The sequence below is a fragment of the Leuciscus leuciscus genome (genome assembly GCF_965113295.1).
Source record: "Leuciscus leuciscus genome assembly, chromosome: 12".
Classification (NCBI taxonomy): domain Eukaryota; kingdom Metazoa; phylum Chordata; class Actinopteri; order Cypriniformes; family Leuciscidae; genus Leuciscus; species Leuciscus leuciscus.
Genome location: NC_138736.1, coordinates 34,724,307 through 34,739,766, shown reverse-complemented (window position 1 = coordinate 34,739,766; position 15,460 = coordinate 34,724,307). Strand labels below are relative to the sequence as shown.

The 15,460-nt window shown below is 41.4% G+C and overlaps 1 protein-coding gene across 2 annotated transcripts in view; it reads left to right on the top strand.

The window, feature by feature from the left end:
• fam135b (family with sequence similarity 135 member B) overlaps nucleotides 1–15,460 on the top strand; it is an 80,039-nt gene that overhangs the window by 23,661 nt on the left and 40,918 nt on the right. For both annotated transcript variants that reach the window (XM_082186161.1, XM_082186160.1), the window contains exon 3: nucleotides 10,383–10,462. In XM_082186161.1, coding sequence (XP_082042287.1) covers nucleotides 10,383–10,462 — 80 coding nt within the window. The remainder of the gene's footprint in view (nucleotides 1–10,382; nucleotides 10,463–15,460) is intronic.

Below are 15,460 nucleotides of genomic sequence, written 5' to 3'. Positions count from 1 at the left end.
AGGACACCACAGACATGTTGTCCGAACGGACCAAGACGTGGTGACCTTTTATTTGGGGACAAAAACGCGTCAGCGCGTTGTCTACTGCCAGCATTTCGAGGCAGTTTACTGTATGTGCAGGAGCTTCTCCCGTTCTGACCACTGGCCGAAGAACGGTCTGCCCTTGAGCAGCGCTCCCCATCTCGAGGTGGACGCGTCCGTGGACACCACTTTCACCCTCGAGGAAGTCCCCAGGCTTACACCTGATTGGTACCAGTCGTTCGCTTTCCAGGGTTTCAGAGCTGTAACGCATTTCTGATTGACCCTGAGGCGAAGCAAACCGGGTGCCCACGCTTCGCGTGGGACTCGCGCTTTCAGCCAAAACTGCAGCGGGCGCATGCGGAGCAGACCCAGCTGGAGCACTGACGATGCTGAGGCCATGAGACCTAGCATCTTCTGAAATTTCTTGAGCGGGACAGACGCGCCGCAGCGAAAAGAGTTCGCTGTGCGTCGAATGTCTACCGCGCGCTGTTGTGATAGTCGCGCTATCATGGATAGTGAGTTCAGTTCTGTGCCCAGGAAAGATATTTTCTGACTGGGTGACAGGGAGCTCTTTGCCCAATTGACACTCAGACCCAAATCCTCGAGGTGATCGAGTAAAATGGTCGTGTGTTCTATGAGCACTGCGCGAGATTGCGCTAGAATCAGCCAATCGTTCAAATAGTTCAGCACTCGCATGCCTCTCATTCTGAGGGGTGCGAGCGCCGCATCCATGCACTTCGTAAATGTACGGGGTGCTAGGGACAAACCGAACGGCAGGACTGTGTACTGATATGCCTGGCCCTCGAAGGCGAATCTCTAATATCGCCTGTGACGTGACGCTATCTGTATTTGAAAATACGCGTCTTTCAGATCTATTGACACAAACCAATCTCCTTGGCGAATCTGCACAAGGATTTGCCTGGTCGTGAGCATCCTGAACTGTCGCTTCACAAGCACTTTGTTCAGTTGCCTTAGATCTAGTATGGGTCTGAGACCCCCGTCTTTTTTCGGTACCAGGAAGTATCTGCTGTATAGCCCTCCCTCGCTCTGATCTTGAGAGAGAGGTTCTATGGCCCCTTTGCTCAATAGTTTCGTCACTTCGGCTCGAAGTAGATGTGCTACTTCTGTTTTTACCGTGGTCTCGACGCGCGCCACATAGCGGCGAGGGCGTCGGCGAAACTGCAGCGAATAGCCTCTTTCTATAATGTTCAGCACCCACTTCGAAAACCCCGGGTAGCTTTGCCCATGCGTCTGCATGGATAGCTAGGGGTCGAATACGAAGCGCGCTCCGCTCGCTCAGCGATGGGGAAGCTTCGGTGTGCTGTAACACAAGCGTGTCGCTCGTGACATTTGAGGCATGGGGCGCGCTGATGACAGCGGGCAGATTGCCCGCGCTCGACTCCTCTGCGGTGGTTAACCGCGAGGGGGAGGGCTGGGCGGTTCCCGTGGGAACTGTCATGTCTATGTGTGGATGTGGGCGCGGGACAGCGGGCACATTTATCACACCGAAAGCATCGTTCGCTTGCGTGAAGCGAGTGCACGTTGGTTTCGTTTTTACAGAAACCGTGAGACATGCATAACGTGGTGTTAGTGGGCACATTCACCATGTTTGAAGCGCAATCGGTCTGAGCCGATTCATGTGCGCGAGCCCTGTGTGACGGGCTGTGCTTGTGTGTAGAGATGGGCACTGGGCAGTGGGCATTCTTCTTACACATAAAGCACCATCGGCCGTGGCCGGGACACCAGAAAAATACACACTTATGGGATTTATCTGGGTAGCCGTAAAAACGGCGTTTGTGTGCAGGCAAGCGGGTGACAGAACCGACTTGTTTACTGCAGGATACACTGGAACAGTCACATTTACTGGAACTGAACGAGCGAGAAGTTTGCCATAGAAACAGAGAGCGTCAACATGCTGGCGTTTATTGCAGGCCTGCGTGCATTACAACAGGCTTGTTCACTGCAATATTGACATTTCCAGTCGCCTGAATTCCAGAGGGGAATGGGAAATGTATAGGAAAAAGGAGGTTGGTCCGTCCGCAGCGGGACCAGAAAAACTCCCTTTCTTCCTTACGCCAGTGACGCACGGAACACCATAGAAACGGTGTTTGGGTGCAGGCGAGCGGGTTGTACAACGCGCTCGTTGGCTGCAAAATACACATCTGCTGTCGCCTTTTCAGGGAACTGACAGAGCGAGCATTGACGGCATAATTTTATCTGCCGGTAGACCCGGGGATTGAACGCGGGTCTCTCGCGTGCAAAAACCTGAGAGTCTGCCACTGGGCCACAGGGGGAGACACATTGTAACTCAGTTAGCGCGAGTATTATAAGAGAGCGTCAACGTGCTGGCGTTTGTTTGCAGGCATGCGTGTATTACAACAGGCTTGCTCACTGCAATACTGACATTTCCAGTCGCCCGAACTTCAGAGGGGAATGAGAAATGTACGAGAAAGAGGAGGTCGGTCCGTCCGCGGGGGGACCAGAAAACGCTCTTTTCTCCTTTCGCCAGTGACGCACGGAAACCATAGAAACGGTGTTTGGGTGCAGGCGAGCGGGTTGTGCAACGCGCTCGTTGGCTGCAAAATGCACGTCTGCAGTCGCTTTTCAGGGAACTGACAGAGCGAAGCATTGGCGGCATAATTTTAACTGCCGCTAGACCGGGATTCGAACTCCGGTCTCTCGTGAGAAAAACCAATGATTCCGCCACTGAGCCACAGGGGGGAACGCAAAGGTATTCGGATGCACGAGCATATAAGAGCGTCACATGCTTTCTTCGGCGTATGCTTGCAGGCGCGCTTGTATTAAAACAGGCTCGCCTGCTGCAATATTGATATTTCCAGTCGCATGATCAGGGAACTGGGAATATGTATGAGAAATTGAAGGTCAGTCCATCCTCGGAGGGACTAAAAAACACATCTTTCTCCTTTCGCCGGTGAGTGACGCATGAATGGGGCGCAGAAGGCAGGGTAGCTTTCTTATAACGTAAAGAAAAACTAACCCCGACCGTCCGCTTCCAGCCTCCCTTGTGAGCGGCGCAGTTTGCGCTGCTTGAACAGAGGGAGAGAGAAAGCTAGCCCCGTGACCGCCCGCTCCTGACATCCTCTGTGAGCGGCGCGGTGTGCGCGGCTCGAACAGAGGGAGAACAGGTATCGTCCCCCAAGCAGGCAAGGCAAGCGGGCGAACCGGCAAGCTTTGCGGGTTGGGGGGGGGGGGCGGAGGAGCAGTCTCGGAGAAGGATGCCAGGTGAGTCCTCAGAGTCACCATAGGCAGTACCTAACTCGCAGTGAGGGCAGTCGCCGTCAGCGAGTGCGAGAGCTGCGTGATCAGGAAAAGGGGCGTCTTGAAAAAGACGCCCAGCTCTTTTAGTGCAATGGGAGTGTGTGTCGCGGCGGCGAGCACACACACATACATAAACACAGTAGTAGAGAAAGGATATAATGCCGGAAAGCGCAGCAGGAAGGCAAGGAAGGCGGCGCGGCCAGCGACTTCAGTGACTCGTCCCGCTGAAGGTGCTCTCTGTCAGACGGCGCGGCTTCTAATCCAGCTCCAGCGATGCGTGTGCTTCGCTTGAAGGATGAAAAATCAGATAATAGCTGCCTGCGAGCGATATTTATAGGCCTAGACCACGCCCATTTCGGCGGGACGTGACGCAGCGGGCGCGAAGTGCCCTGATTGGGTCTGACGTCACGCCAGGCCTCGCTCGATAGGCTGCTGCAGTTGCCGCAGAGCAGCCAATAGGCGCGCGAGCTGTCTCGCCTATGTCTGCATTGCTGCTGCAACGCGTTTTGCATTATTACAAAATTAAGGATCATTTTTGGCTTCAATATCTCGCGGAAAAGGATTTTCCCCTAGCGTAAGATATCTTACGCAGTACGAGAGACCTCTCGTAAGAGAACAGTTGTGCTGCATATTTTTGTGGAAACCGTGCTACTTTTTTCAGGATTCTTTGATGAAGAGAAAGTTCAAAAGAACAGCATTTCTTTGAAATAGTAAAGACATTTATAATGTTACAAAGTCTTACTGACACCAAACTTTTGAATGGCAGTGTATATTAAATATGACTACATATATAAAAAATGTAATGTATACACTAAATATACATTTTAAAGAGTGTTAACAACATTTTACTAATTATTTTATAATTACACAAGTTTTTTATGACAATGGAATAGCATAATTTATGTCAAAAATTATGCAGGTCCGTTTAAAATGAATAAGCGAAGGCAAAAAGGAGATTAAAATGGGCCAATTATATAGGACTTTACTTTGATACTTTCTATTTTACATACAATTAAATTGACCAAAAACTTGAGGTTAATGAAAAAAGCTTGTGTTAACTACCCATTTAAAGATAGTTAACACAAACATAATTATTTATCGTGTTTAAAAAATATTCCTGGTGTTACTGTACAAATTGCATCAGTGCACAAATAATGTTTTTAAATAATTGCTATTGGTCATAATTAATATAAATTGTCGTGAGTGTTAACAGTGGAGTTGGCAGTTAATTTGTACACATTCTGTGCACTGTTGTTGAAAAAAAAAAAAACTAATTGTACTTGTTAATTTTATAACACAAAAGACTGGCAGATGAATAAACGAAAATTAATACTGCCCTGTAAATAAAATGTGCCTAATTTATTCAGACAAAAACCACTTGAATACACATCACACTACATGATTACTGAGCTCGTAGGCAACTTCCATAGAAAGACTTGAAGACCACAGAATGCTAAAGGCATTGTTTATAACAGAGAAAGTTCATGTTGCCTTTAAGAAGTGGGCAGAGCTAACACAAAGGTAATCAACAAGGGTGATGATCAAAGTTTCTAAAAAAAGAACCTAACAAGTTTACTGTCTGACTTGGATAAAACGAGTCTACGAATCTACAATAAAGCTAGACATCCTGACTCTAGCAGTACATCTAAAGTCGGTTACGTCTCATTAGACACCCGTTTGTCTGCAGATCTAGAATACTGTTTCCTCTGTATCCTCAACCAGTCTCCTGACAGCTGTGTGAAGCAGAGGTTGTGATGGAGGAGAGGTCACTCATAATGTTGTTCAGCTCACCGTGTTTGCTCTGAGATTAAAGCAAGGCTGTTGGCTGAAACATCAGCTTTGCAGAGATTTGACTGCCCCTTCCCCCTCCATAAAGCAGAAAGCTAAACCTCTGAATCTCCTCTGAAATAATCCCCAGAAGACACAGACTGCTGTTATAAACTGTTTGTTTTTACAGCAACTGTATTTACAGTAGTTCCTGCTCCGAAGAGAAGTATCTAACAATAGAAAGGGACAGATTGAACTAATTCAACTTTAGCCTATATGTGTCTGGTGGAGCCCAACAGAATACGTTATAGTGAGCGCGGAGAATCTGTTTGGGAATGAAGTATTAGATGAGCAGTCATTCGTTGGTGTGTGTGTGTGTGTGGTTGAAGAAGATGTGGATTTGGTGAAACAGAAAAGAACAAATAAACAAATATATCATATTTTACTCACTGTCAGGTTGATCCAAACCATTATTTTCTCTGTGGAACAGAAAGAGACATTTAATACAGTTTTTCTTTGTAGTTAAAATGAACTGAGGCTGAAGCTTTAAGCTTTAAAAACGATAAAAAAGCACCAGAAAAGTAGTCAAAATCACTCACATGCTAAATGCATGCTGTCTGTCACAAGACAAAAAACATTGTGTTGCAAAGGTATTGTGTTTCAACTGTATATAAAAAAATGGCAGCTCTAGTGTTGTCATTCCTCTAGCACGCGCAAGTGATGATTCTCTGTAAACCAATCAACGTTCTGCAGTGAGTCTAGCTTCACCCTTTAGTACAGCGCTACAACAACTATAATGAAATTACCCTTCACAATAGATAATGCTTTACAATGAACTTTGTTTGAGAGCTACATATGACAATTTATCTGTTCAATAAAATACCGTACCTGTTAAAGCTGCAGTTGGTAACTTCTGTAAAAATGTATTTTTTACATATTTGTTAAAACTGTCATTATGTCCTGACAGTAGAATATGAGACAGATAATCTGTGAAAAAATCAAGCTCCTCAGGCTCCTCCCAGTGGTCCTATTGCCATTTGCAGAAATACACCGCTCCCGGTAAGAAACAACCAATCAGAGCCAGGAGGAGTGTCTTAGCAGTGTCAATCAGGCTTGTGTACGCGCTGATCATCACCCCCCTCTCTCGCACAGCGCGTACAGTCGTTCAAAATCAAGATAGCCGGTGTGCCGCGCAGCTGTGCTAATGGCGGACAAACAACCAAAACTGCCAATTTCTCGAGTGGCACCAGCTCATGCAACAAAGACAGGTAAACGGAAAAAGACCGATGACGATAAACAAGCGCGTCGGAGCCCATTGACTCAGTGTCAAAACTCTAGCCGCATAGCATACAGATAAAATGTCACGCACTGTGCAAAGCAACAATAGAAACCTGCTAATTCACTGGCTTGTCATGTTGCTGAAATAATGTACTAGCAAACCTTATTTAGCATTACACATCGCTAGAATAATTACTTAGATACTGTAACGTTACCATTATTATCTTGCTAGCTATTTATAACTTATAGAAAGAGTGCAACGTTATGAAGTTACATTACATGTATTGCAAAATACGTAATGATTTGAGGACCAAGTTTGTAGTCAAAGTATGGGCAGGCCATGATAGTCAATGTAAAGCATATTGTTAATGTTTCGTCCCTACCAGTGAATGTGCGATAACTGTTTATCCGCCGTCATCAGTGTCCCTGCATGTTTACTAGCCTGCGCGTTCATGGCAGGCTCCGCTGTGGAGGGAGGGCTGTACGCAGCAGAGAGCGAGGGGGAGTGACCTGTAAGCTGTGCTTGTTCAAAATTTCAGGCTAAGTCAACGTTTTCTAAAAGCTCCCTACTGCACTTTTAAACTTTACCAATGCTAGCTTGATAGTGAGTACTAAAATACATCTTATTTGTTTATATTCATAATGATAAAGTTAGATTTTTTTATTACATGTGATTCTGACATGATGTCACTGCATGCACTGCGCTCCTCTCCGCTCGTCTCAGGTAAATAATGCGTCTTCCAGCTCAGCGGTCGGAGTCGCGCGTTCATGTGTTTTGGGGGCGTGGCTTTGGAAGGAGCCCAGAAGGGAGGGGGTGGAGTGAATGGAAATAATGAGCTGTCTTTAAAACAGTCGTGAGAGGTCTACAGACACTCGATTTTTATACTTTCTTTTTCAGAGTACTTACATTTTAATTATGTATTGATATATAAATAAAGTTTAAACAAATTTGGAAAAGAAGTTTTTTAGACAATTCCTACCTACCCAACCTTTAAAGACCCACTCCGATGAAAATCATGTTTTTCTAGGTGTTAACATGTTCTTGTGGTATTTTTCTGATGTTAGAGGACATATCTTGAGAAAAATAAATTCAAAGTTGTATTTCTGAGTATTTCTGCATTCAAATGGCTGTGAATCAGTAGCAGACGCTAAAATGCCGGCTAAAATAGACTGGAGTTGTGACGTAGTAACTCCACTGGGCGGGGCCACAAGCTCATACTCCCCTCCGCCCCGCCCGCTCAGGTTCTGAGGAGTAGAGAAGACGATGGCGGATCAATACCTATGTGCGGTAGCGGGTTGCAATGCTAAGAGGAGAGATATTGGTATTAGCTTTCATGCTTTACCAAAACATGTTGCTGTGAGAGATGAATGGATTACGTTCCAGGGTTCCAGACTGCGACCATTTTTTGAGAATGTGCGAGTTAAAATTTTATGTGGTCGCATTTGTGCGAGTGCATGGTCATGTACTACTCAGTTAAATTCATGCATGAATTTTTCTGCATTGAACTTGTTTTAGCGCCCGCCAAAGTGAATTTTTGTCCCGCCAAAGTCTTATTTGATCGGTGAGTAATGTAGATGAACTGCTGCGCTTGTTTAAATGAAAGAACGAGCAGAGAGAGAGACCCGGACGCGCGCGCGCACACTCTCTGTCTTCGGAGCCAGGCGAAAATGTAAACAAGACCTCACCGTCTCCAAACTAAGCGCTGTCTTGCTCTCAGTCTCTCCCTCGCACATATTAATCAAAATAAATCGACACGGCGGTAAAAGGTCGGAAGACCAAAGTTTCATGTGGAGCATTCTGAGATTTTTTTTTTCTTTTTCTGAATTGCCGCTGGGTGTGAATTGTGCTAAATAAGTTGCCTTATCTTCTCTGAAAAGCGTTGCGGACATTCAGCTGACACAAAACAACACTTTAATTAAACGAAAAAAACTAACCAGTGATGAAATGTTTTCTGTGTTGACAGAAAGAAAGAAAGACAGAAAGAGGCTGTTGTTGCCTATGTATCTCGCTTCAGCCAACGGCTCCGCCCACAACGCAGAGGCGAATTGCTAATGAGCTACTGCCGCTCTGCTGAAGCGAAGTCCCAGAAAACGGCACAGGTTTTGTGATTTGGGCTAAAAACGGCATAATCATCATTTAAAGACCACTGAGAATGTTTAAAAATAGCTAAAAATATGATCGGAGTGGGACTTTAAGTAATAAAAACACCATCTCCGCATCGATTCAAATCCCTCAGTTCTCGGCATCTCCGAAAAGCCAAGCCAATGTTGATTCTTGTTTTATTACGAGCTCTGTCGGGTTTTCTCGTTGCCAGCAGACTCTCCTCTGTTTGCCGTTTTATTTAAATGGGTTATTCTCTGGAGGTTGGATATTTCGCTGCTCCATGTCAACCTTTTCAGCTCGTTGTGACACAAACCTATGCCACTCCCACACCAGACACACGTCAAAATATCCAGATAAACGTTTCTTGATTTACAGATATGACGAAAATAAAAATTAATTTATTTTAATTCATATGCTTCCAAAAATGCAATACTGCTTCCATTTAGTTAGCAATGTCCAACTTCCTATGATCCAATCAATTCCCAAGGACAAAATCAAGTCAAATTTTTTCTTATCCCAGAACCCGTTACACTTGAATATACATCACAATAGGGAAGGAAAGAATAATGCTGCTTCCATTCCATGCCAGCTTTTAATTCCATGTGGGAAATTTAGATTTATTTTATTTTTAAAAAAAATGTGTGTGTAAACGCTAGCAAGAAGCCGTTGTTTTCAGCAGCATTCAGCACTGCATGTTTTAACATGTGCTACAGACAGGTGCTGTATCATTTCAGACATGTTGTAGCTTGTGTTACGCTGTAAACATGCTTTAACATGCGCTACAGACATGTTAGCACATGCTGCAACAGTGCATCATGTATTTCAAACATGTCGTAGCTTGTACTGCACTGCAGACATGTTTTAGCACGTACTACAGACATTTTAGTGCATGCTATTGACACTTTAGCATTTAGCACTTTAGCAGTGCATATGTGTTTTGTTGCAGCATGCTGTAGACATGTATTAACGTGAGCAAGTGTTATGGTAACATTTCAGCGTGGAACTATGTTAGACACATGTTAGCATGTACTGTCAACATACTGTGGTGTAGATGTTCTTGCGGAGCTGATGTGAAGTACAGGGATGACCCGACTCAGTCCAGGAGCTCCAGAGAGTATGATCTGTGAAGTGCTTCAACATTTAACATGCATCCGCAGTCACTTCACTGGCCAAGGTGACCTTTGTACAATCCCCCTGATGGAGTCTGGGCCGTCTGAACATGCCGACTAAGCTTTCACATTAATTCATCATCATTATTTATGATCAAATAGAGATTCACTGCATAAGATTTCACACTGACCAGATAAAACAGCTGTTTATCACGGTCTTGTTCAGTGTAAATGGTATAGGTACATGCATTATATCCATTATTTATTGCCATTTTGTCCTGAAGGGATTAATAATTTAGTCACATTTGTAGAGAAATTTACCAGTATGGTTGGGAAGAGCATCCCGCAGTCTTTTATTAGGAAACACAAGCTTGGTTTATATAGAATTCAATGTGTTTTAATTTTTATATATACTATATATACTGGAAATTATTCTAAAAGTTTGGAATAATTCATATATTTTTAAATGTTTTTGTAAATGTAAAGTGTCAAAACATTAAATTAACCATAATTAATTGAAACTTCATGATTACATAGGTTTCAAGAAATGTATATTATTCAATGAAAAAAGAAATATGAATAAAAAGGGAAAAAAGAAATATGATTTTATTTTATATCTTGATTTTATGTTAATGCTATTTGGGTTTGTTTAAGCAAGGACATCATCTATTTCAGACACACAGTAACTTGCTCTGTGTTTTGGCTTGTCTCTTTTAACTGCAAACTTGTACATATCTGATGATGATTCGTCAAATGAGGTCTAATTCTGGGTCTTTGTAATCTGTGAATAAAATCTAATGCTTCAATAATTCTGTCACTTGCAGCTTCTATCAGGTGAGGGCAGGTCTACGCGTGTCTCCTCGGGTTCCCCACAGAATCACTGCCATAACACCTGGATACACAGGTGAGAACTTTCTATATTGACCTATGTTGACCTTCTTTACTTTGTGTTGTTTCAGTGTCTCCATAAATTTATGTGTCAGAAAATATGCAACTAATCAGTCAGTGACACTGGCTAGTGAGTGTATCTATATTCTTTTGATTCCATTTTTTAGATTTAATATGTTTAGTGGTGGTGGTTTTGATTCGAGATGCATCATCCGAGAGTTTTAGACTCTCAGCATGTTCAAATCTTCATTGAGGAGATGCTTCTATGAATTTATTCCATTAACTGTGACCATTAAAGCAGCACTTCAAATTTTAATTCACCTCCTGAACAACAATTTTAGAGACAATTACTGTCGAATTTGCTGCAAGCACTGTTATTATGCACAATGCATTTGTTTGTGAGGACTTTAATCATTTTGGTTACAGTTATTCAGTCTATACCTTGTTTTAATGGATAGAGGGGGGTTGTGAAGCCCATCGGAAGAGTCTGCTCCAGGGTTTCAGTCGAGGGCTCTTTCCAAGAGGCTTTTGGGAGGATTCCCCTCACTGTTTTTCTACTCCTGCAGTTAAAAATAAATGTGCAGAATAAACCACTCGGACAGAAAGTTTTCTGAGACAAAAATACAGCCTTTAGAGGACACAGAGAGAGAGAGAGAGAGAGAGAGAGAGAGAGAGAGAGAGAGAGAGAGAGAGAGAGAGACTCTAACAGATAAAGTCTTTACCATCTCGATATGAGGCTTTTAAAGTCTCACAAATTATCAATTATGCACTAAAACTTTAAAAACAGATCGACAAAGAAAATGAGAGCAAAAAAAGATTTGTACAACATTGATGTTAAAGATTTGAAAGTGAAAGAAAGTGTTTACTATGCTATTCTAAATTCATATAATTTCTTTATTTTATAAATAAATTATATGTATATATATATATATATATATATATATATATACACACACACACACATTTTTTTTTTTTTTTTTATATAGCTATTTATATTATATATTTAAATGTCTACAACATTACCCAGAAACTAGAATCTAACAGAACCATTTTCCTATGGTATTATTATTAAAAAATAAATAAACAAATGCACTGATACAACATTTCCAAAACCAATTATTTAGAATATCTGCCCATACCATACTTTGATTTTCTTAAGGGGGAAAAAAAAGTCTCTCCCTGTAAACTATACAGGGAGAGAACCCTCTCATTTTGTACATATTGCTATAATATTTGAGGTTAAAATGAACAACAGAGCCTATTATCTGTAACTGCTAATCATTTTCAGATAATTGCACTCCAATAAAAAATGTAAATGATGTACGTCTTTCCGCGGTTGAAACGCCGATTGAGCGATTACATGAGACATTATACATTTTGATAAGTGTACTGTATCTTTCAACATACCTTTTGGTGTTCATGCATGTTTGGGTTTTTTTTCGATTACTGAATGGGAGGCGCGCTACAAATAATGTTTGGTGTTGAAAAAAAATTCAACAACTTGAACTACTAGGGGTAGCCTACGGGTGATTCATAGGGTCAAATGGTTTAGAGGGAAAGATAGTTCACCCAAAAATGAACATTTTGTCATTACTTACTCACCCTCAAGTTGTTCCAAACCTTTATGAGTTTCTTTCTTCTGTTGAAAACAAAAATATATATTTTTAAAAAATACCTATTTATTAAAAAATAGTATTTGTTTGGGTGAAATATTTAAAGGTACAATATGCAAGAATTTTTGCCGCTAGAGGGCGCTACATTCCAAACAACAACAACGGCGTAGCTTGATGACGATGTGAAGGAGCGTGGAATGATGGGAACTGTCGTTTTAAACTCCACCGTGGATGTAAATCAGTCAGACGGGAATCGAAAAATCATGTTCATGGATGAGGCTAAGTTCTATTTTTATAAATGTTGCGTTTAATGACATGCTTTTTGTGGCGAGGGGGGCGTGGTTCAGCGCGGTCTGTGATGGGAGAGAAAAGAGACGAGCAAGTAGGTCAAGTGCAAATGCACCTGTGTCTTATTGCAGTGATCGGCGTGGAGAGACCGCTTATAAGCCGCGCTGGAACGAGAGAGAGACTGGAGAGAAAATTGGACGCAGAGGAAGAAAACCGGTGGATCCGAGCTCTCATTTTTGAACTGTTTTGTGCCGTCGCGGTTGCCACAGTGAATGCGCGTTGTGCGCGGCTTTTGTTTGTTTTGCTTTATTTTAATAAAGTACAAGTCCCAGTCACAACGACCCGTCTTCTTCCTTCCTGACTCTTAAACCTCATCACACTATTATTTCATTAAAATGAATTAACCGCATGAAAAGTAAGGTTTAATACTTCATAGATGTTACTGTATTTGTTGAATTCATTGTTGTGATAACGCTGCGCAGTTTTACATGTTCTAAACAATTGTTGTAAAAATACATTCGAACATGCCCACATCATTTGCCAAAATACTGATTCATCTTTATGTATAACACATGCTATGTTTATTTACATGGCCATAAACACCAGACGTGATAAACAATGTCAATAAACTAAACACAAATCTAAAGCAATAATACTTTCCTTACATAAACATAACTATTACCGAATGCTACATTTGGAAAATCTAAAATTAAGCATGCTTTGTCGACAGAACCAGCTGCAATCGGTAAAGAATAATTGTGTCCCATAACGACTGCAAGAAACAAGCTAAAGTTTGTAGCTTGATAGACGCTACAACTACAACTTTCGCATTTGTCCAGGACTCCACGCAGTACGAGCGGAAACCGAGGGTGACGCGGATATGACGCAATTGACTGGCGACTCCCAGCTCCCCCCTGCTCTAACGCCCCGTTTCCTTGGTTAAAATCGCAATTTTCTCACGATTTAAAAATAGTTGGAAACATTTGGGATATTGTAAGTAATCAACTTAACAAAATATATAACACTGGCCTTGAGATTTTGGGATATTTTAATGCAAAATTCTTACATATTGTACCTTTAAGGCTATTATATATATATATATATATATATATATATATATATATATATATATATATAGCCTATATATATATATATATATATATATATATATATATATATATATATTGCATTATTGTCGAGAAGACAGCCCTTAACTCCAGGAAATGAGTTTTTGCAGGGTGGGATGTCTAACTTCATGGCCTCTCATTGGCTTATCCTATATTAAGCATAAGGTTTGCATTTGCTGTTGTAATAGTTTTGCTGCGTGACATTTTCTCATGGTTTTCTCTGACCTGAACCCCCTCACCTGATTAAACAAACATACACACTATGTAATTTAGGTTCCCTGTGTGTCCTGTTCAGTGTACTAACTTACATTCTTCTCACATTCTCAGCACACACTCTGTGCTCAAAACAGTAATCTACGGACGGCTTTAGTTTTATGGCCATCTGACGGCAGTCCGGGACATGGGCGCATGTTGTGTCAGGTGAAAATATAGTCTGTTTTCACAACATTCACGGCTTCTGGCCTCTCTCTCTCTCAAACACACACTCACACACACACACACACACACACACACACACACACACACACACACCACACACACACACCACACACACACACACACACACACACACACACACACACACACACACACACACACACACACACACACACACACACACACACACACACACACACACACACACACACACACACACACACACACACACACACACACACACACACACACACACACACACACACACACACACACACACACACACACACACACACACACACACACCCCAGCCAGAATAATTTCAGTTGACAGCACTTCATATTATCTACTATTATTTAACACAATATTGTCAAGAAACCTTCTTTGTCATATCTTACCAAACACATTTTTACTTCATTACTTCACTGTTTTTACCCATACTGCTGTTTACTTACAATTTTGCTTTCACAGTAGTGAGTAGAGTGAGTGTTAGCATGCTTCTGAAAGTGAAATGTTTGTTCAGTAAGGCCTCAGATACTCGTGATTCCAGCACACTCTGAACTACAGATCAAATACTGCCATCTGAATACATCAGTTCACCGTAATGAGCTTCTGGGCACACTTTCATCTTTATGTGCGAGGCACTAACAAGACTAGAAGTTTGTTTTTGGATGTCTGCTGTCTGAATAGTATAAAAAGACACATTTCTTTACATTACATTCTCTGCCGTATACGCCATTACTCTAGTCTTCAGTGTCACATGACCCTTCATAAATCACTTTGAAATGCTGATTTGCTGCTCAAGAAACATTTCTCATTATCATCAATGTTAAAAACAATTGTGCTGGAAGCCATGATAAAACCGTGATTTTTTTTTATGAATAAAAAGTAAAAAACAGCATTTATTTTGTAAGACTATAAATGTCAGTAACACTTTACAATAAGGATCCATTTGTTAACACTACATTGGGTTAACATGAATGAACAAATAAAGCATTTATTAATCTTAGTTAATGTTAATTTCAACATTTAATGATACATTATTAAAATGAATGTATTGTCCCCCTTCCATATGTAAAAGCGCTTTGAGTACCTAGAAAAGAGCTTTATAAATGTAACGCATTATTATTATTATTTACATTAAAATGTGCATCTGTTAATATTTTTTAAATGGACCTGAGCTGACTGAACTAACAATGAACAGCTGTATTTTTTATTAATTATCATTAACAGAGATTAATAAATATTAACAAATGTCTTGATCATTGCTAGTTAATGCATTAACTAATGTCAACTAATGGGACCTTAATGTAAATTGTGTTAAACAGCATTTTTTTTTTTTTATTATACAGACACAAACAAACACAGAACAGTCCTAACCAGGAACAAAACAACGCATTAAGATATTAAAAATAAGATTTGTCCTAACAAACCAGGACACTGATAAATTAAGTATTTCCTGTTCATTCAGTTGCTCATTGTTTCAGTTTTTAGTCATATGAGATCAGCAGTTTTTTCTTTGGCTTATCTTAATGTCTTTATTGAGGACTT